The following is a 20,100-nucleotide window of genomic DNA, read 5'->3' on the forward strand; positions in this document are numbered from 1 at the left end:
GTTTGTACAGCACCAAGCACAGCAGGGACCAGTCACTGAGCAATGCAACTACACAAGTCTACATAGAGCCTGGGGCAGATTTCTCCTCTCAGGGGGCAACTCGTGTCCAAAAGGCTATTGGAGGAGGGTTCCGATATGGAAAATCAGAGCTGACGCAGCGATTCCCTCCTTCTGGAGAAGCGGGGGGATTCTGAGATACTCACATCTGTGCCTACATCACCCAGCCACCTCACACAGTAGAGCCCCTCAGACTCCTTCCCCTTTCGGTCCCTCTAAAACATTTCCCACCGCCTGCAGGGCAGCTGGATGATATGGATAAAAATTGCGATTTCCCCTTTCCTTAATGTCTGGCCAGCCTTAAATTGTTAGCCTCTGAGGCGGGGACTTTACATAGGTGGGGAGCATCTTGGGCACTGCCAGACAAGAGAGAGGCACAAACACCTCTGGGCTTTTACGGTCATGCATGTTACTTTATTCCTCTGGGGTCCCCTCACTTCCTTCATTCCCGCCACCTTCTCTCTCTTTCTCCTCCCCTCCATCTCGCTGCACTGCCATCTTGCAAGTCAACATCCCCATCTTGTGGCCTGTCATTGCTATGCAGGCCAGAGAGCTGCACAGACATGCCCCCCTGAATACAGCTTTGCCTTAGAGCGGGCAAGTCGTATTCTACATAACAAGCGTCTTTAATGACCATCTCGGGTGTACAAAAGAGGAGGTGTAAGGCCGTTGTCATAACAATACAATACTTTTGCCAGACTTGCTCAGAAAGGGTTGGAGGAAAAATTTTCCAATGCAGCCCATCTCGGCAGTGGGAGGCCCAGACTGGACACATCTCTGCAAAAGAAAAAGCAAGCGAGCATTGAGTACGAGCGCTAGGGCACTGGGTGAGCCAATGGGACAGAATCCTAGGGAGGTAAATAGGATTAGCACCTTTCCCCACCGAGCACAAAGCACTTCTGTTATTTAAGGAGTTTTACAACCCCATTGCCCTCGGCTGGAGGTGCATGCAAAACTTAGACAGCAGTACTTTCGTTCAAACAGCTTCCTGCCTCATTGCTAACAGTCCTCACTAGCCGTAGCACATAGATCTGTAACGATTTACAGGCCAATGGACACTTCTTCAGGAGGGGAGGCTGGCACTGTACCCTACCGACCAGAGGACTCCATCCCTACCGGCTCTCACCAGCCAGGACTCTTGCCAGGACGGGATGGCCCGCAGAGAGCTCTCGTAAGCGCAGCCCAGCTGACCTCAGCATCAAAGCTGCTAACGGCCTTTCACAACCCCTCTCGCCCCACAAAGAAGAGGAGGATTCTTGTCCCGTGTCGCACCAGCCTGGAGAAGTCAAGGCCAACATCTTCAAACCTGGCCTCGGAGGGGCCTCAGCATGTGGCTGGCCGGCTCAGCTCACCTTAAAGGCCCCGGGTTTCAGAGATGCTAAGTTAGTCAGCTTGGCTCAGGCCACGGCAGAGCCCAATATCTCACCAAGGGGATCAGGGTTACTCCAGGCTTTGGGCTAGCTCTTGTGCCAGGCGTCTCGGGAGCCACCACACAGAAGAGGCGTTCTGGGAGGAGGAGGCGGCAAGGGTGTCTTTCAAACCACCTCCGCAAAACTCCATGCACCTGACGAAGCGGTTTTGACCCACGAAAGCGGATACCCAAAGAAACGTTAGCCTTTAAGGTGCCACAGGGCTCCTTGCTGTTTAAACCACTTATGTCTCTCCTGGATGCTCTCTGCTCCAGAGGGCAGCACAAGCTAGACCAGCCCCAGTGTGTTTGCCAGCATCTATCACTGTGGTGGGCAACCTGTGGTGTGTGGACCGCCTGTGTGCGTTTGCAGCACTCCAGCTCTGGGAGGGAGGCAGAAGAGTGGAGAGCAACAATCAGCAGATTCGTGGCACTCTGGAAGTGCTGGGAGGCAGGAGGAGTAAGAAGTGTGGGGCTCCAGTGGGACGTGGAGGAAGGGGGCAGAGAGGGGGTGCACGGGCTGCAGGTTGCCCGCCATTGATCATGTGGCCTACAGAGATGAAGTAGGACCACTCATACAACCCACTCACTATTCTTGCCCTTCGCTGATTTACTGTGTTTCTCTGCAAAACAGGTGGGGATTTGCCTGGGGGCCATCACAGCTCCTCTGCGTACCACCAGAGCCCAGGCCAGAACCCAACACTTGACTTTGGGGGTCAAGATACAACTAGACCCCAGAACCAGTGACCCCGGTAAGCTGAGTGTTTGGGTGGCCACCCAGGGGAGATTCAAATGGCCCACCGCTGGCAGCATGTGTTTCTACTGGTTTTGCACATGCCTCAGCGCAGAGAACAAAAATTATTCCGCACATGGATGGAAAAAATTAGAGGGAACATTGCCTAGAACTATAGACTTTCCTCGCTCCCTAACTCTTGGTGAACAGGAATCGGAGCCCATTGAGAACAGAAAGCAAAGATGAACAGAATCACCACCTTTCCCTGTGTAGGGCAAAATACTGGGCAAAATACCAGGCCTACCCCAGGCAATGGAAAAGAAACTCGGTGCCTTCCCTCTGGCCTAGTCCACACAGATGGACTTGGCAAGCAGTTGCTGGCCGGGACAGCTTCCCAGGCCGTTTTCAGGTATTGACAGCAAGCAGTCCTGGTAGAACTTGATGAAGTAAGTGAACCCTCAGCCCCTTGGGTGGCTTAGAGCGACAGTTGACACAATCCCAAAATGGCCAGCCAGGATGGCATGGGACCGGATCCCGTGGGATTCTGCACAGGAGAGATAAGGTCAGCAAGGTTCCACTGAGCCACCGTGGGGAGCCCAGTTTCAGACGTCCGTGGATGCCTAAGTCAGGTGTGCAACGCCTATCAAATTCATGGTCCATTTCAGCTATTGAAATGTGAAATGTCATGGCGGTGTAATGGCAGGGGTTCTGAGGCAAAGGGGAATGGGGGAGTCACAAGGTTACTGTAGGAGGAGAGTTGCAGCATTTCAATCCTCACGTCTGCATTGCTGCTGGTGTAGGCGTTGCCTTCAGAGCTGGGCAGCTGGAAAGCGGCGGCTGCTGGCTGGGAGCCCAGCTCTGAAGGCAGCATCACTGCCAGCAGCAGCTCATGAGTAAAGATGGCACGGGGTGGTATCGCCACCCTTACTTCTGTGCTGCTCCCCGCAGGGTGGGACTTCAGTCGGCGACCCCCCTCCCAGCGCTGAAGGCAGCGCAGAAGTAAAGGTGGCAATACGGCAGCCCCTCTAAAATAACTCCCAGGGGCAGGTTTGGGAAAGCAAAGAGCACTGAACCCAGGAATGCATCTCATCTCCAACGGCCCATACATCTTACCTGTTATATTTAGCTTGAAACTGTGGCTCGGATATCCGTGTTCGACCTGTTGTTCTGCATTGCTTGGAGCATGACCTGGGACACGCTGAAGAAACAAGACATTATAGGGAGGTGCCAGACTCGGCAATGCACCGGGGAGATCTTCCATCTCTCCAGCTCCTGGTTTTGCACACATGCCTATCACTGCAGGACGTGAGCTGTGTTACTGCCTAACTGCAGAATTTGGGTTCTGATATCAGTGTCCTGCACCCGGAGGTCATTTAGGGAGAGCTACACTTCAATCTTCAACTGGTAAACGCCCTGACAAAGCACATGTTGCAGTTGAATCTGCAGAGGTATAAGCTAGAACTGGACGTCTTACAGATGCCCTGACACATAAGAACAGCCAGGACAAGTGGCCAGACAAGAGGTCTCACAGGAAGGTGCAAGACTGTTACAATATGCTGAGGTGGGATAAACTGTCCTTACTAAGGCCTAACCCTATCCCCAAATCTCTGGAGACTGGCTTAAACCCAGAAGCAGGGGGCTGTGTTCTCTCTTCAAAAATTTTTGCATTAACTATCAGCACTCAGTATTTTCCTTTTCCATATCAATGTTCGGCCCTATCATTCTAAGAGGCACCCTAGGCTTCGCTGTTTAAACACATGTGGAGAGAAAATGTATTTCTTTTGTTCCACATGGAAACATTCCATCTTGCCGTTCACTTGAAATTCCCCTTGTGCTTTGGTTGTGCCAAAGGGACAAGGAGTTCGTTTCCAGCTGGCAGAGCAGCTGTGGTAGTACGGTGACAATTGACTTGATGTCTAGCCAGGGAAGACCCTGGACAGCCAAGAAACCTGGGCTCTCCTTCTGGAAGAACACCTGGTTTCGAGGACTTTTGTTGGATTTCCAAGTGGTGGCAAACCTAGATAGTAGCACAAATGTCTGAATTCTCTCTCGGATATGGAGGCCTAGCAGAGTTTTCCCTGGGACCCACTTGGAGTATCAGGCATAAAGACACAACACAACTTGGATTCAGGCCTGCAGGGCTACTAGGCAGCCAAATGACATCCCCACAGCCCCAGGCAATAGCACCTGTAACCTGGCCACTCCCTGCAACCCACAGTCTGCAGAGGTTCAATGTCCCAGGACATTTCACCTCAGCTGATCTGATAGAGTGTCTTAGCAGTCCCTGGTTGGCGCTGCATCCCCATGTACGCCCATGAGGTGTACCAGGATGTGTCCAGGCAACGAGGAGGATCCCTAGTTAGTTTGCGTGACCGGTCTGCTTCTCTGTCTCCAAGCTCTCAGCTCTGACTCCTGAACGACCCCTGGAACTGCGATCCACTAGCTGGTATTGGACCCTCTGCCTGATTTCTGACACTGTCCAGTTTTGACTCTTGGCTCGACTCAAACCTCAGCTTGATTCTTGACTCTGATACTGGCTCTGACCCCTGGGGTCCCAAGCCCTTCCCCCTAGTCCTGTCTATATTGTAAAATGTAAAGTAATGCACATTGGAAAAAATAATCCCAACTATACATACGCTATGATGGGGACTAATTTAACTACAACTACACAAGAGCGTCATTGTGGATAGTTCTCTGAAAACATCCACTCACTGTGCAGCAGCTGTCAAAAAGGCAAATAGAATGTTAGGAACTATTTAAAAAAAAGAGATAAGAGAATAAGGCAGAATATCTTATTGCCACTATATAAGACTATGGTACAGCCACATCTTGAATACTGCATACAGATGTAGTCACTTCAATTCAAAAAAGATACACTGGCATTGGAAAAGGTTCAGAAAAGGGCAACAAAAATGATGAGGGGTTTGGAATGGGTCCCCTATGAAGAGAGATTAAAAAGACTGGAACTTCTCAGTTTAGAAAAGAGAGTAAGGCAGGAATATGGTAGAGGTCTATAAAATCATGACTGGTGTGGAAAAAGTGAATAAGGTAAAGTGTTATTTACTTGTTCCCATAACATAAGATCTAGAGGGTCACCACATTAAATTAATAGGTAGCAGGTTTAAAACAAACAAAAGGAAGTTTTCTCCCCCCACTCAGAGCAGTTAACCTGTGGAACTCCTTGCCAGAAGATGTTGTGAAGACTAGGACTTTAACAGGGTTCCAAAAAGAGCTAGATAAATTCATGGAGGTTAGGTCCATCAATGGCTATTAGCCAGGATTGGTAGAAATGATGTCCCTTGATTCTCTGTCTGAAAATGGATGACAGGAGAGGAGTAGCGTGATGATTACCTGTTGTGTTCCCTCCATCTTGGGCATCTGGCATTAGCCACTGTCAACAGACCGAGAACTGGGCTAGATGGACCTATGGTCATTCTTATCTTCTCCCAGTGTCCTAACAATATCACCCTAGTGCTCCAGCATGCAGTTTCCATTCCAGCACCTGCATAATCCCACTGCATCAGCCTTGAGACGGGGGCAGCATCTGGCAGCTTTTGGGCAGAAGCTCAGTAAACACCTGCCAGCCCATGAAGGGCCTGGCCAAGAGGCTCTCACCTGTTGCGTACTTTTTCCAGCCTCTCCCGCATGGCTTCGTTTCTGATCTCGCTTGATACCCGATAGATCCGGGTGTGACTGCAAGAAAAAGTCCATTCCAGTATTTTTATCAGGGTGGCCTGGTCACCAATAAAGTACCTCCCCCAACAGGCCCTCCATGCCCAGTTCTGTGGAGGTCCCCAACCTTTATGTTCTCTCAGTGCAACCAATGCTCTATGCTAAAAGTGCTCCTGTCATTTACAAGTTTGATACGATCAATCTGAGCTTGAATAAACTGGTTAATGCACGACAGAAGCAATTCCCCTCACCTTTGATATTCACATTTACACATGAAAAGCTATGAATAGGACACATCCAGCCTGACTCAATTAGCTTCATTAAACACTGGTCCTACAATGGACAGGTACTTCTTTTGCTGTTATATATACCCTGGATTCTGTAATTGCCACTCCAACTCCAACTCATCTAATGAAGTGCGTTTTACCCACTTCAAGACTATTCATTGTTTTTAAAGTTGCAGACTAACAAGGTCACCTCCCCATTGTAATGATAGTTCTAGAACCACCAAGAGATCAAAATTGCTGCCCTGGGCAGTATAACATGAGGCTGTTAAGTTTGCGGCTTTTTTTTTTTTTTAAATATACATTGCAACATAGTTGCATATAAACTCCATTGATACATGACCAAACACCACCCACTTTGGTATAGACCCTCAGCTGGCATAAACCAGCACATCACTGATTTCACCACACTGATGTACACCAGATCTGGTCTTTTGGTCCAGTCCTGAATCCATTGGCTCCCATTAAAGCTCATAGAATACCAGAACTGGAAGGGATCTTGAGAGGTCACCAAGTCCAGTCCCCTGCACTCTCAACAGGACCAAGCACCGTCTGGATCATCCCTGACAAGTGTCTGTCTAACCTGCTCTTAAATATCACCACTAACGGAGATTCCATCAACTCCCTAGGTAGTTTATTCCAGCGCTTAATCACAGGTAGGAAGCTTTTCCTAACCCAATTTAAACCTCCCTTGCTGCAATTTAAGCCCATTGCTTCTTATTCTGTCATCAGAGCTTCAGGAGAACAATTTTCTCCCTCCTTCTTGTAACACCCTTTTAGTTACTTGAAAGATGTTATGTCCCCTCTCAAGTCTTCTCTTTTCCAAACTAAACAAGCCCAATTCTTTCAGCCTTCCCTCATAGCTCATGTTCTCTAGACCTTTCATCATTTTTGTTGCTCTTCTCTGGACCTTCTCCAATTTCTCTGCGTCTTTCATAAGCACCACATTTCATTCATCGCCTTCTCTGTTTCCCCCTCTTGCTTCTGCGTGGCTTTCGCTTTCCTACTCCAGCTCTGTACCTTGCAGAATTCCAATGGGATAACTACAAGGGATACTACCTCCATCTTATGAGCTGGATATTTGTCCTCTCCTCCAGAAGACTGTGGCTGGATGAGGACACTGGCAGGCTTGTGCTAGAGACTTGAATGGTCTAGGGAGAGCAGGGGAGAGCAGATCTTATTATTCATAGCAGCAGGAAAGGAAATAGGATGAAACGCAGCTCAGAATCTGAACCAGAACCACCACCCCCCTTTAAAATCTACTTTACTTCAACATTAAGGAGACCAATGTGGCAGCTGAGAAGTGTCTATTACACCTGAATGCAAAGCAGGGGCATTTCAGGTTTGTGGAAAGGCTGTTTTTCATGTTCACATGGAAGACAGGGGAGAGCAGGATTTCCCATACTGGATCAGAGCACTGCAACCACCAGTGTGCATAGCAAAAAAAAACCAAACCCACCCTGTTCCTTGTTCCTCAAGCTCCAAGAGTCCAATCTGAAGCCAAGACAAATGAGAGACTTTCGGCTAATTCCAGTGGGCATTGGACCAGATCAGCTGTTTATTTATCTATAAGCTTATCCGACGTGACTGGGTCACCTTGCACCTGGTGCTGGCCACTGTCGGTAGACAGGATACTGAGCTAGATGGAGCTTTGGTCTGACCCAGTACGGCCGTTCTTATGAGATCTGAATAGCCCTTCATCTGCACAGCAAGGGATGACAAAGGAAACCAGGAGCCACTCCAAAAGGCACAGGGGAATGACGGCTTGGGAAGTTTTTCCTCTGTGGAGAAGGGCACCATTCTAACCAGCAAGGGCCAGATTTTCCAAAAGAGCTCGGCACACAAAGGGCATGCCGGGCAGAGCCGGCTGCTGAACATTTTGGAAAACGGAGACCTTGTTTGGAAAATACCAAAAGGGGAGAGAAAAACTCGATAGCCTGGCTCTGGATGAGGGTGTTGAGCCCGAGGGAACCTGGCCGTCTGGGGTTTGGCGGACACAAGGAATGCTTTCAGCCCAGTCCTGGGGAAGGCCCAGCAGAGTCCAGCAACCTATAGCTGCTACGGTTTCACTGGCATAGCCAGGCCCGGTGTCATCACCAGAAGGAAAACCTACTATTGTAGCTAGTTCCATTCAGGTTCTCACACCTCACTTGCTGTTAAGGTGTTGGAGCAGCGAATGCCTCCTTGGCCACGCTAGCCCAGCCTATTCATAGTGCTTCATGGGGCAACGGTGTTACTAGGCCTCTCGGGCTCTGATCTTCCCCCTCTTTCTGTACAGAATCACAGACCCCATCCACCTCTCAGTCCTGGTCCCCACGGACACTGTTCTGGCGAAGATACCTGTGACTTCATTGTTCCCAAATCTTGGCCAGCAGTAGAGGTCGCTTTGGTTTCTACTGTGGTTTCCGCCTTGTTTTCCAGTTTCTGCCTAAAGATCTTAGATGCTTCTTCTTCAATCTGAAAGGGAAGCAAAAAGAGCAACAACTTTCCTCGGCAGCGTTGCCTGCAACTCCTGAGGCAGGCCAGTGGCTAGATGAACGGTGCAGGTGTTGGATCTCAACGGTCCCTACGCACTTGGGGGTTTACTGTATCATTCTTTAGAACTGTGGGCTAATAACAAAGCAACTATCCACCCAGGGAAAACACTTGCCGGTCCCATCCCACCTGGAGACATAGAAGGGTACAAGAGTTGAATCTGCCAAAAGTCCTCGAATATCTGATACAGCCCCAATGAGGAGAGGACATCCTGGCCTTATAAAACAGACACTAGAGTGGATCTTAGACAAAGAAATCACCTCGAAGGTGGACTGAAGTAAGGATACCCTCAGGGGATTTGACAGCTGAGGACCAAAACCACAAGCCCTTCCCGCCTGTTGAAGGACATTGTTCTCAAAGATAGGCTTTTGCAGAACAAGCCCTGATGCTGAGCCAGCTGGGAATGAAACTAGATTTCGCCCCTCCATCTAGGTTATCACCCAAGAACCCAGACACTAAAACCATGTCCCCTCATCCGTATCCATCCGACACCTGGGCATTAGAATCATAGAACCAGAGCTAGAAGACATCTCAGGAGTCATCAAGTCCAGCCCCCTGCCCGAGGCAGGACCAAATCCAACTAAATCAACCCGGCCAGGGCTTTGTCAAGCCGGGAAATAAAAACCTCCAGGGATAGAGATTCCACCACCTCCCTAGGGAACCCAGCCCAGTGCTTCACCCCCCCAAGGAAATAGTTGTTCCTAATATCCAACCTAGACCTCCCCCACTGTAATTTGATCCCATTGCTCCTTGTTCTGCCATCTGGCAGTACTGTGAACAGCCTCTCTCCATCCTCTTTGGAGCCTCCCTGCAGGAAGTTGAAGGCTGCTCTCAAATCCCCCCTCACTCTTCTCTTTTGTAGACTAAAACCCAAATCCCTCAGTCTCTCCCCATAGGTCATGTGCCTCAGCCCCCTAATCATTTTGGTCACCCTACATTGGACCCTCTCCAATGCATCCACATCCTTTCTGTAGTGGGGGCCCCAGAACTGGACAATACTTCAGATGCGGCCTCATCAGAGCCAAATAGGGAATAATCACTTCTCTGGATCTGCTGGCAACGCTCCTCCTAATGCACCCTAATACGCCATTAGCCTTCTTGGCTACAAGGGCGACCTGTTGACTCATATCCAGCTTCTCATCCACTGTAACCCCCAGGTCCTTTTCTGTAGAACTGCTACTTAGCCAGTCGGTCCCCAGCCTGTAACAATGCTTGGGATTCTTCCGTCCCAAGAGCAGGACTCTACACTTGTCCTTGTTGAACCTCATCCATTTGGTTCCCTCCTCGTTAGCATCTGGGTAACGAAACATTAAAATCCAGGGTCCCCCTAGTTAGTATCAATGTAGCAGAACCAGGCTCTGATGCTGCTCCCCACCTCTGGGGTTAGCAAGGTACCAAAGCATCAAAACCCTCCCAATTTTTTGACAGCCACTGAACTGTCAAATCAGGGCTCAGTGCCCCGTTCCCAGCCGGGTGCTCGCGCGGTGCCCCATTTCCTGGTTGTCGCCCTTGCCGGCCTCTTCTTGGCTAGGACCTCGCTCTAGTTCTGACACGCCACTGCTCTCGGGCGCTTACGCTCACCTTCCTCAGCCAGTGCTCGAGCACAGACAGCATCTCGGTCTCCATAACTTCCATGTCCTGCAAGGAATCAGACAGGGTGGGCATTAACCTCGTGCTTGTCCCTCCACGGGGAGTCTGCAGCTAAGCCCATTGCTCTCTCACCGTAGCCCTGCTGGATGGGAACCGGTGGCCAATGCATTTACGGAATAAGATGTACACCGCCCACGTGGAAATAATCATCCTGGGGACCCTTTCCCCGGGAGGCGTCCGCTCCCTCAGCCTCAGCTCCCCTCTTTGGCCGTAAGAATCCTGGCGGAGGGGGCAGCATTGTTCCATCACTGGATTCCACGGCACCGCAACCGCTGACGCGGTAACAATGGCAACGGGCAGCAACCCGCTGCCTCCTGGTGCTGCCTCCCACACACACAGGCCGCTCCTGCAAGAGGCAAGGAGGAGGCTCCTGAGTAGGGACTCTCCCTTCTCCAGCCTCTAATCCTCCTTTGGATGTTACCAGGTACCTAGGCCCTCCTTGCTAAGGGTGCTAGAGCACCACACGCTCTGGAGTGCCTAACGGAAGATCAGGGGTAGTTGGCCACCTCCCAGCCCCCGGCAAGACAGGGAAGCATTCTCCCCATTTTATAGCTGGGGAACGGACGCACGCAGGGCGTGCCCAGGTGTTTGTTGCCAAGCTGGGCCCTGGAATTCAGGTTTTACAAATCCCTGGCCAGAGTTGGGGGGGACCAGCCAGTGCTTTCTGCAGCAAGGGTGTTTACGGGAAGATCTTTTCCTCTTCGTGGAGGGTACCAGGTGCTGCAGGGAGGTGGGGTGATTCACTGCCCACTGGCTCCTTGGGCCAACACCCCAGCCTGGTGCTAAGAGGCACTCTGCCACTAGAGCCGCCGTCTTTCCCACCTGACACAAAGCTGCAGCACGGGCCACTAACTATCCCACGGTGATTTTCGTAAGATCTGAGGCATTAATCCTATTCCCCGAAGGCTTTCCACTGTCTAGCTAGACATGGTTAAGTAGGGCCATCTACCGCCCTAAATCCTCGCAGCTGTTTTTACGGGATTCTTCGCTTCCTGCCCCAAAACAATTGTGTCACGTCGCTGTAGAAACAGCTGCTGTACTCCACACCAGAGGGGTCTGCATTTGAGCAGTGGGTGAAAAGGTTCCTGTATAGGGTTTGGGAAGAATGTTGGGATCTTCCAGGTGGAAAGTTGCTAACTAACTGCAGCTTAGAACAGTGCTTTGCTCCTTGTGCGCAACAAAAGAAAAAAGCACAATCCCTTCTCTGACATGCTGCGATGGAGAAATACTTGTACCTGAAAAACTGCTCCACTCTGCTCAAAAATCGAAGGGTTTCATAGGTGGAGTGAGAGTTAGCGAAAAGTTCCGAGACTGAACAACTTAGTTGTTAAGACAGTAGCTGATCAAGCTGCCATGAACGGACTGGAGCTAACAATTGTGTGATTGATGGCAAAAGAGACATGGGAACTGTGCCTGGCATGACCTGAGAAGATGCAAAAGGTGGGGAGATCAACCAACCTACCGGGAGGAGGATTTACAAAAAAAAAGTTGAAGCCAGTGGTTTAGTCCTACTCCAGGGTCTGTTCCCATAGACTTCTCAGGGTTCCTCTGAAAGGTCAGACTGATCTGGCAACACCAGTAGTGTCCCAACTATGTGACCTCCTGGGACATGAAGAACTTTCTGTGTGTGTATGGCTGTGGAGAGGTGGCTGGAGCACAGAAGAGGGAGGGGATAGTCCTACCCAGGCAGGCATGGAACTTCAGTTCCATTGCTTCTCTGATAATTGCTACCCCTCTGATAATTGATTCTCTTGTCTCATCATTTACACTCGTGCCGCGGGGGGTAATGTGATTAATGTGACCGTAAGATGCTGGAGACGTCAGAATTCTCCAGTCACTCACCTCAACAGTAGTGATACCACGTGAGCCAGGGAAGATTCCCGTAACATCACCTACAGGACACAGGGAGTATCCCAAGTGACTGTGTCAGAAGCTGGGAATGTGTGACGGGGGTTGGATCGTTTGATGTTTCCCTGTTCTACTCATTCCTCTGGGCCACCTGGCAATGGCCACTGTCGGCAGACAGGACACTGGGCTAGATAGACCGTTGGTCTGACCCAGTGCGGCCGCTCTTACGTTCTCATCGGCTGGACCACGGACAGAGGAGAAGTCACAAGAAAAAAAGGGATTTCACACTAGCACATGGCCCCAGAGCAAGAAACTGAAAGCAAGCAAATGCCACAGGCCAGCCTTTTTTAAGCAAATGTTTATTTATATCAAAATACAAAACATTTCTGAAGCAAAGTAATGTTACATGAGGAGCAATTCAATGTTAAACGTTATCGATTCCAAAATCCGTCGTTCTCCTACAGAATGGCTAGTTTTACGTAACATTGCAACACTGCCATAATTTCTTAATTGGGTACATTTTTTTTTAAATCAAATCTATGGACATGCAATGTTACTGGTGATGAGTTGTTTAGTACTCAGCAGGCCTTAAAATACCAGCAAGTGAAGGTCTAGGGACTAGCCAGTCACATTAAGGCAGGGCTTCACATTAATTTCCCCCTAACGTTAGACTCTGTGTTTCAATTGGCAGTAGCCCAAGTGCCTCAGCGGCCAACATCCTTGGCAGACTGACAGAGTGGATTTATTGCTTAGAGCCACCCAACCAGAAGCGGGTAGGAGTTGCCTCCAGTGAATGTGAATCAGGTTAGCTCTTCATTTGGGACAGGCAAAGAGTGCCGGGGAGAAGGACGACTAAATGCTGTTTGACAGAGAGAACCAGGCAAAGTCAGTGTTTCTTTGGCCCGAGCAGGTCTAGTGCCAGCATGGCTGAGTTGGAAGATTTCTCCCGCTAGAGCCAAATTCCCTTGTTCTGTAACACCCAGGCCCAGCCACAGACCTCAAAAGTGGAGTGCATCAGTGCAGGGGGCAAGAATTGGGCCTGCAAACTCATCAAGGGAAACACTAAGATTCCTGAGGGTTCTCTGCAGTCAGCTTCCCAGGAGACAGCCTGGGAGGGGAGCAAAAAGGAGCTGTCCCTCCCCAGGAGGTTGCATTGACCCTCCGAGACCCAAGGGGAATCATCCCTGTTTCCTCCCCTCATTACACTGTCAAGGGCCAGACAAAACTTGACCAACGTCCTTCCCCAGCAGAAATGAGGCTCCCTGCCCGGGCTCTGGAGTGACAAAATACTGGCACTAGCTAAACTTCCAGGGCCAAGTCCAGGACCTTACTGCCCCCTGCTGGTATTTTACAGACCTTCACAAAAACAGAGGCTGAGAGCAACAATACAGCTATCGGGAGATTATATAGAGCGCAGAATAAGTTTTGTATAAGGCTTTGGTACAGCACCATCATGTCTTGGATTTATTTCTAAATCGTTTACAGAAAAAAAAAAGCTTACTGAAAAAATAGTGTTCTGTTTTTCTTCTTTTTTTTAAATTTTATTCTCTTGAATAACATACCTGAAGTTAAAAATTAACCCTCTAGTTGCCATTCGGGCTCAGGTCGCCTATTTTTGCTGTGTGCATCTGTGCAATTTTGACACAAAAAGGAATACGAAACTCAAAAACTATTGTTAACCTGGTACACAGCCTGCACAACTTGCAGCAGCGACTGGCATCGTCGCTACATGGGCCGGGCCCAGTGGCTAAGATTTGACATGCACATGTCAGCAACCGAGATCACGGAAGTTCAGTTCAAATCACGAACCTTTATTAAAGAAAGAAAACCACAACAACGCACATTAAGGAACCAGTGGGACAAAAGTTTCTTTTATTATTGTTATTTAAAAAAAGTCAGTTCCACTGGCTACCATTTAAACAGCACCAAAGAGCACCCTAATGTGTGTTATACATTGTAATACTCGACATTCAAAAAATGGAGACGAGGTTGAATGGTCTTCAAGGGTTAAAGTCATTTTTAAATATAGGCAAGTTGTCTGAAAAAGAAAGAAATAAAAAAAAAATACCCTACACAACAGAAGATCACTTGGAGTTCTACAAAAAAAACCCACTGGTTGAACAGGGAATTAAACCGTTAGAGGTCTGTGGAAATTCAACAGGGTTCCACAGGCTCTAAACTTATCACATTGAATAGAAAATGATAAGCTTTATATAGGAGTTGCAAACTAGCCTACACAATTCTATAGGGATATAATTTCCTACTAAATTCCATAGGATGACTCAAGAGACCAACAGAAAAGTGGTCATTTGTTATTAAAATTCAGTAGGGTTTTCCCACAAGAGAAATACAAACAAAGTCTGCACAGAAAGTCCTAAGTTGTCTTGTCTTAAATTTTGAGACTGAGTGGTAGATACGGCATCCATGCCCCATCGTAGGGTCATTCTAAAAGAAGAGTAAGTAGTTACTAAGCACAGGGGAGAAAGGAGGGTGTGTATGCAAAGCCCATAGAGGGGAAAAAACTGATGGGGGGAAAAAGCATCTCCAAGACCACCAGCCCATCTAGATCCATTCTGCAGTCAGCAGCCCTCATGCCTTGCACTGGCCGTTGTGAACATCACCGGGCAGAAGTGGGGTTGGACCAGTGTTCCCTGTAAGCTGGGCGCTGTTGTGACCATTCAGGTGAAATTCAAATGCTGCCCAGCAGATTAGCAGAGTGCCCATCAATAGGATTTTTGTTTCTTCTGGTGGTGCACATGCCTCAGCGCACATAAAATGTATTCCACGCATGGATGAAACGATTAGAGGGAACATTGGTTGGGACTGTGACCTGAAAGGTTAGGTAGGCCCTTAAGCATTTCTGGGCAGGAGAATGGATGGGACATTCCAACCAAGCAGTCACACGGCAGATCTAACACAAAAGAGTGCTCAGGAAAAACCCTTCGTTACCTCTGATCCTCTAGGGGGCTTCCACATAAGCTCTCTAGGTATTACAAGGCCCATAATGAAAAGCCTTTGACTCCCTGTGTTCACGTCCCCTCCCTTTTACTTCTCATTTTAAGGTTTTTAAAAATCCTGAAGTTCCCAGAACCACCATTTAAAGCAAATCCCTCCAACACTTCGCCCCGCAAGAACCCCAACAAAAGCCTGCATTGCACTGGACAGGGGCATGGCAGATGGATGGACACTGGGGCTGGTGATTAAAAAAAAACAAAAAAGAAAGTGAACAGATGCATGTCTCCAAGGTTTCTCCCTAAATGCTAGTGCATCAGGTTGGAAACGAGGTGCCGTTGGTTTGCATTTGGCATCAAGAGAGTTAATATTACTGTAGAAAGTGTGCTTCATAAACGTCTTTTCTCCATTATTTTTCCTCTTTTTTTCTGTAAGTGATTTCTGGGGTGGGGGGAAGATGGGGGAAATGGGAAAGCTGCTAACACCCCTGCCCCCTCCCAAAAAAACCATCACAATGTGAGTGTCCCAAGCTCAGAGAGCTGTCAGCCACACAAGCGAACAAGGTAACCAAGGACAGCCCTTGTCCTTCTGACTGTTTCACTTGTTTACTGCTACTCAATGCAATCTAGACGTGCCATCTACCATGCTTTTCTTTGAACAAATCTTGGCTTGTCATTAGAAACACTCCCTTAAAAAAAAAAAAAAAAAAAAAGAATAAAAGATCAAGAAACATAACAGATTATACTGATGAAAGAAACTGCACCGTTTCGAAGAGTTTGAACTCCTTGCAAACGGGTTACATTCATGCTTTAGCCGGTCGGAGTTACCCTGGTACAGAGCGTGGTGTACCAGGCTAGTTTTGGAAGTGACTGTGATAGTAGCACAGCGTAGCTCAAAGGGCTGGTTCATGATACCGTTCCACCATGCAGTGCCTTCTTGGGAACTGTGGAAATTTCCCAAGGTAAGATCTCGAGTAAGGGACTGGAGCCGGTTCTATATGAAGAGTGCCCTTAGGTCACCTCTGGTGGATTTCTTACTCTGTGCCCCATTACCTACTTGCTTGCTGTACAACCCCTTTGGGTTAAGGAAGGGGGATGGAAGATGTTGAAGTATATTTTGCAGTTCTTTTCTATCTTTGCTCTTTCCTCCTCGCGGGAAAGTCACAAGTAAGAAGACTGCTAGCAGGTGACCGTTTTCAGTACGGAGGCAATGGGCGATTGTGTCCCTCGAGCGTGTATCCCTTCGTGTCACATCACCAGTCATTTTCCTCGGAAGCCACGCATGGTTTGTGGTCGGACGACACAAAGAGCTTCTCCAGCCACAATCCACGGCTTTTTAGGTCCGCCAGACTATTGCTGGCTGGGCTCTTAAAGCTGGAGCCCATGACACAAACCAAGCGATGTGGGCAACACGCGCTCCTTCGCCTGCGCGGGAACAGATCAGTGTGATATCTGGAGTGTGCACACCCCTCGCAGCCACACGATCAGCGTCACACAGACTACAAAAGAATCCTACAGCCGTAGGCAACTTGCCTATCCCACTGGCAGAGCTGTTTCCGTGAAGAGACCCAGTAGGAGAGGGGAGAGAAGATGGGATTTTCCACATCTTCCTTCAGATTTTAGACCATGCTCATGCACTTGTGACGGGCCTGGTTACTCTGCAGAGTGGGGAGAAAGGTCACCCACAAAGCACACATGCTAGAAAGGAGACCAAGCGTTTACAGCTCTACACGGACTCAGCTATGGAAGTTACATGGCCACGTCCAAGGGAACCAGGCCACCTTTCAGCAAGAGAGAGGCAGGCAACGGGGCCAGTGATGGGAGGAGCGCGGCCTGCGCACTCCAGAAATCCTCTCCATGCTACCATTTCCCTGACCCGCACTTCTGCTTGTTCCAAGTCCAGGGCGAAGCCCTTTGCTCAGTATCTAGCCACCAGCTCAGCCTCAGTCAGCAAATGCTGACTGGACCTACGGGAGGTTCTGCCCGGGCCTCCGACTTCAGAGCATTATGGGAACAGTAGCCAACGCCTCCCCTTTAGTCATCGAGAGCCTGCGCCTGCTCCCACTGAAGCCCCAGGTAAAACTCCCACTGTCGCCAGTGGTGCAGAGTCAGATGCCCAAAGAGGAAGAGAAAGAGGTAGAGGGAGCCAAAAGCTCCAAGCCTCGAGTCCACATAATACTACTTAGCACTTTGCAAGGCCAAGATTCCAGCTTCAAAGCGCTGCAAACAAGAACGCCTCAATCCTCCGCAGGGGAGGTTGGCTCCTAGCGTATAAGCCCAAAGGCACTCTGGGAAATGAGCATCAGAATCGGGATTAGCGCTCAGGACTTCCTACGGCTCATTCCTGAAAGCAGATCCCACGTTTCCCAAGGTCTTGAGCCAATCCTCGGTCTCGGAGAAGTCCTCGGGAATTCTGCCACTCGTCTCAAGAGAATCCGTTTGTCTCTCCCACCTGTCGTACAGCTAATGCCCCAGCATGGTGACCGCTCCCCTTTCTGAGCTACACAGCTCAGCTACACAGGTCCTTCTGCTCTTCTCTGCCTGTGGAATCTCGGTGGGTGACACAGGGCCGGGCAGCAACGGGAAAATGCAATGGAAACCCAGTGTGAGGATTCTTGGCAGCCCTTCTGCTTACATTTAAAGAGAGTCTTTCCAGTCTTTCAGAAATTACCTTCCCCCTCGACTCACCCAAATTCAGAGTCTTGTCTGGTTTGGCTCAATGCTGCTTTGCAGAAAAACTGGAAAAACCCATCCCTAGTACACTCTATTGCACCCACCATGCAGTCACCAGTCCTGCCCCAGTACAACTCCAGGAGAAAGGGAGCAGGGTTTTGTTTTCATGCAGGAATGGGGGGTTATTTTATGGAATGCACCCTGCAGGGCAGGAGGAATTGTGGGGAGTTAAAACTACACCTGCACTATCTCTGCTTGTACATGTTGAAACTCTCCACTCCGGCACACACTGATCCAGCAACATCCGTGGTCTGGCATGATTTTAGTGAGCTGGATGTCCACTTAGCATGGGTGTGGCCAAGTTTCTCGCTGTCCCATAAAGTTTGCTTACAGCCACCAGTCCTGACTCAGGGTTCTGTGCTGTTATTTAGCTCTAATTTACCCCAAAATTCTTGTAAGAGCCCAGTGAGCAGTGGAAGTGTTGGTAATGCTGTTAGACAATATTGACCTCCCATGGTCAGGCAAATTCTCTGATTCAGCACCAGTCAGGTCCCGAGGGTGCCAGACTAGAGAGGTTCAACCTTTACCACAGACAGGACTTCGGGTGAGAGGACAGAACAAGGCAGTCCCACAGGACACCAACCGAGGCTTTAAAGTCCGGGATCCTTTTAGGACAGGTATAGAGTTACCTAGATAGATGATGCTCTGTTACAGTGTGCAACTGAATTCCATGCTACAGTGTGAAACCTACAGACAACGTGCCCCTAACTGAAGCGGTCTAGAGGTCACACGAAGGGCTCCCTGGAAACCTCCGACGTCTCCATGCCTTCCCAAGCTTACCAAACAAATCCACTCACAGCCGTGCTTCCACTGAGGATGCCCTGGAAACTGGAGGCCTCCAGCAGACAAAGTCGATAGCTGCTGAGAGCTGCTCCACTCCAATGTGCTGAACAAAACAGATCATCTTTAAACGTCAGCTACAGCTGCCCGCAGCCCCACTCATCCCCGCCAGTGTCACTGAGTTCTGCAGGTTTTGTAAAGGCAACAAAACACTCTCCAAGACAGAGGGACCACAAGGCTTGGGAACCAATGGAAGCCACAGTGAGATAACGGTGTTCCCTTCTTGGGCCTCCTACATCTGGAGAAGCTCCGGAGGGGCCCAGAACAATCAGCAGAACGGTATCCTCTTCAACAATATTACCAAATCCAACCTCTCTCTCCAGCTGTCCCAGACCCAGCTCATCCGATGCAGAGGCCGCCTGCCTGGGCTGTGAACACACAGCCATGCCACTTCCATGGCAATTGCAGAGGTGTTAAGGGCTTGGATTTCTTAATTGAAAACTAAAAGGCTCATTTGTTTCCCCATAAAAGGCTTTAAAAAAATAAAGGACAAATTCCCTTCTCAGAAAAATAAATGTCAAACATTGCCTGAAGCAGAAATACAGCCACAGGGGCCTTCTCGGTGCAGACATCCCTAATTCACAGGAGCAGCCCATTACCTTTCCCGTCACACGGGGCCTCCTAAAAAGAAGCATCCACAACCCTACAGATCCACGCAGAAGCAGCACATGGAAAAACCGAATGCTGTAATACTAGGCAAGATCTGCACACCCAGACATACAGCCTCCACTAGCTTAAACAAACACTCTCCCCATCCCCTGCATAGTGTTTTTACACTGGAGTGATAATGTACAATAGCGACAACTTCAACGCACTTCACAGATAAGCTGCACCACAGGCACGAATTGCAAGAACCGAAGTGAAGCAGATCGATTCAAAACTCATCGTAAAGGAAATCCAAACCGGCTGTTGTCCAGCAAGCTCCATGATTCCAGCAAGGGTTTAAAAAAAAAAAAAAATCACAGAAATTCCTAATGGACCCATCTGATCCAGAGGAAACCTTCAGCTGGGACAAGTTGTTTGGGCCACACAGAGGATCTGTTGCGTCACAAGGCCCACGATCACCCTAAGATACTGCGCTGCTCAAAATGGAGCTAAGCAAGGGTACAAAAATAAAGCAGACTGTGTGACTTACAATATATATACACACACACACACATATATATATATATATATATATTTATCTATATTTATATATGGATGAAGAAGTGGAGAATTCTAAATGCAACACAATTAAAAAATAGTAGCTCTGCTCCTGCTGTTAGATTCTCTCCACCTCCAATGGCCTCTCGATCTTCATGGACATTTTGGATGCATATTAATAAAGTACTTTCTATTTCAAAGGGAGAGGGAAATAAATTGAAAGTATTTAAAAGAAAGTAAATATAT

At 48.9% G+C, this 20,100-nt stretch overlaps 1 protein-coding gene across 1 annotated transcript; it reads right to left on the bottom strand.

Moving 5' to 3' along the window:
• Positions 1-652: 652 nt before the first annotated feature.
• On the bottom strand, positions 653-10,600 carry LOC112547754 (spermatogenesis-associated protein 19, mitochondrial). The gene is made up of 7 exons (XM_025190746.2): positions 10,412-10,600; positions 10,271-10,327; positions 8,495-8,611; positions 7,214-7,305; positions 5,814-5,891; positions 3,312-3,396; positions 653-834 (listed from the first exon to the last, which is right to left on the bottom strand). Exons 1-6 carry the CDS (start codon positions 10,583-10,585, stop codon positions 3,321-3,323), a joined length of 594 nt encoding a protein of 197 aa, XP_025046531.1. The 5' UTR covers positions 10,586-10,600; the 3' UTR covers positions 653-834; positions 3,312-3,320.
• Between the last annotated feature and the right edge of the window lie 9,500 nt (positions 10,601-20,100).

The sequence above is a fragment of the Pelodiscus sinensis genome, unplaced genomic scaffold (genome assembly GCF_049634645.1).
Source record: "Pelodiscus sinensis isolate JC-2024 unplaced genomic scaffold, ASM4963464v1 ctg35, whole genome shotgun sequence".
Classification (NCBI taxonomy): Eukaryota; Metazoa; Chordata; order Testudines; family Trionychidae; genus Pelodiscus; species Pelodiscus sinensis.

Excerpts from the sequence above, each read along its gene's own strand:
- LOC112547754 (XM_025190746.2), bottom strand. The coding sequence starts at position 10,585 with ATGGAACAATGCTGCCCCCTCCGCCAGGATTCTTACGGCCAAAGAGGG. Across the intron at positions 7,306-8,494 it reads TGGGAACAATGAAGTCACAG|ACCATTCAAGTCTCTAGCAC; the intron begins GTATCTTCGCCA and ends TGCTCTCCCTAG. Across the intron at positions 5,892-7,213 it reads ATCCAGCTCATAAGATGGAG|TCACACCCGGATCTATCGGG; the intron begins GTAGTATCCCTT and ends TTTTTCTTGCAG.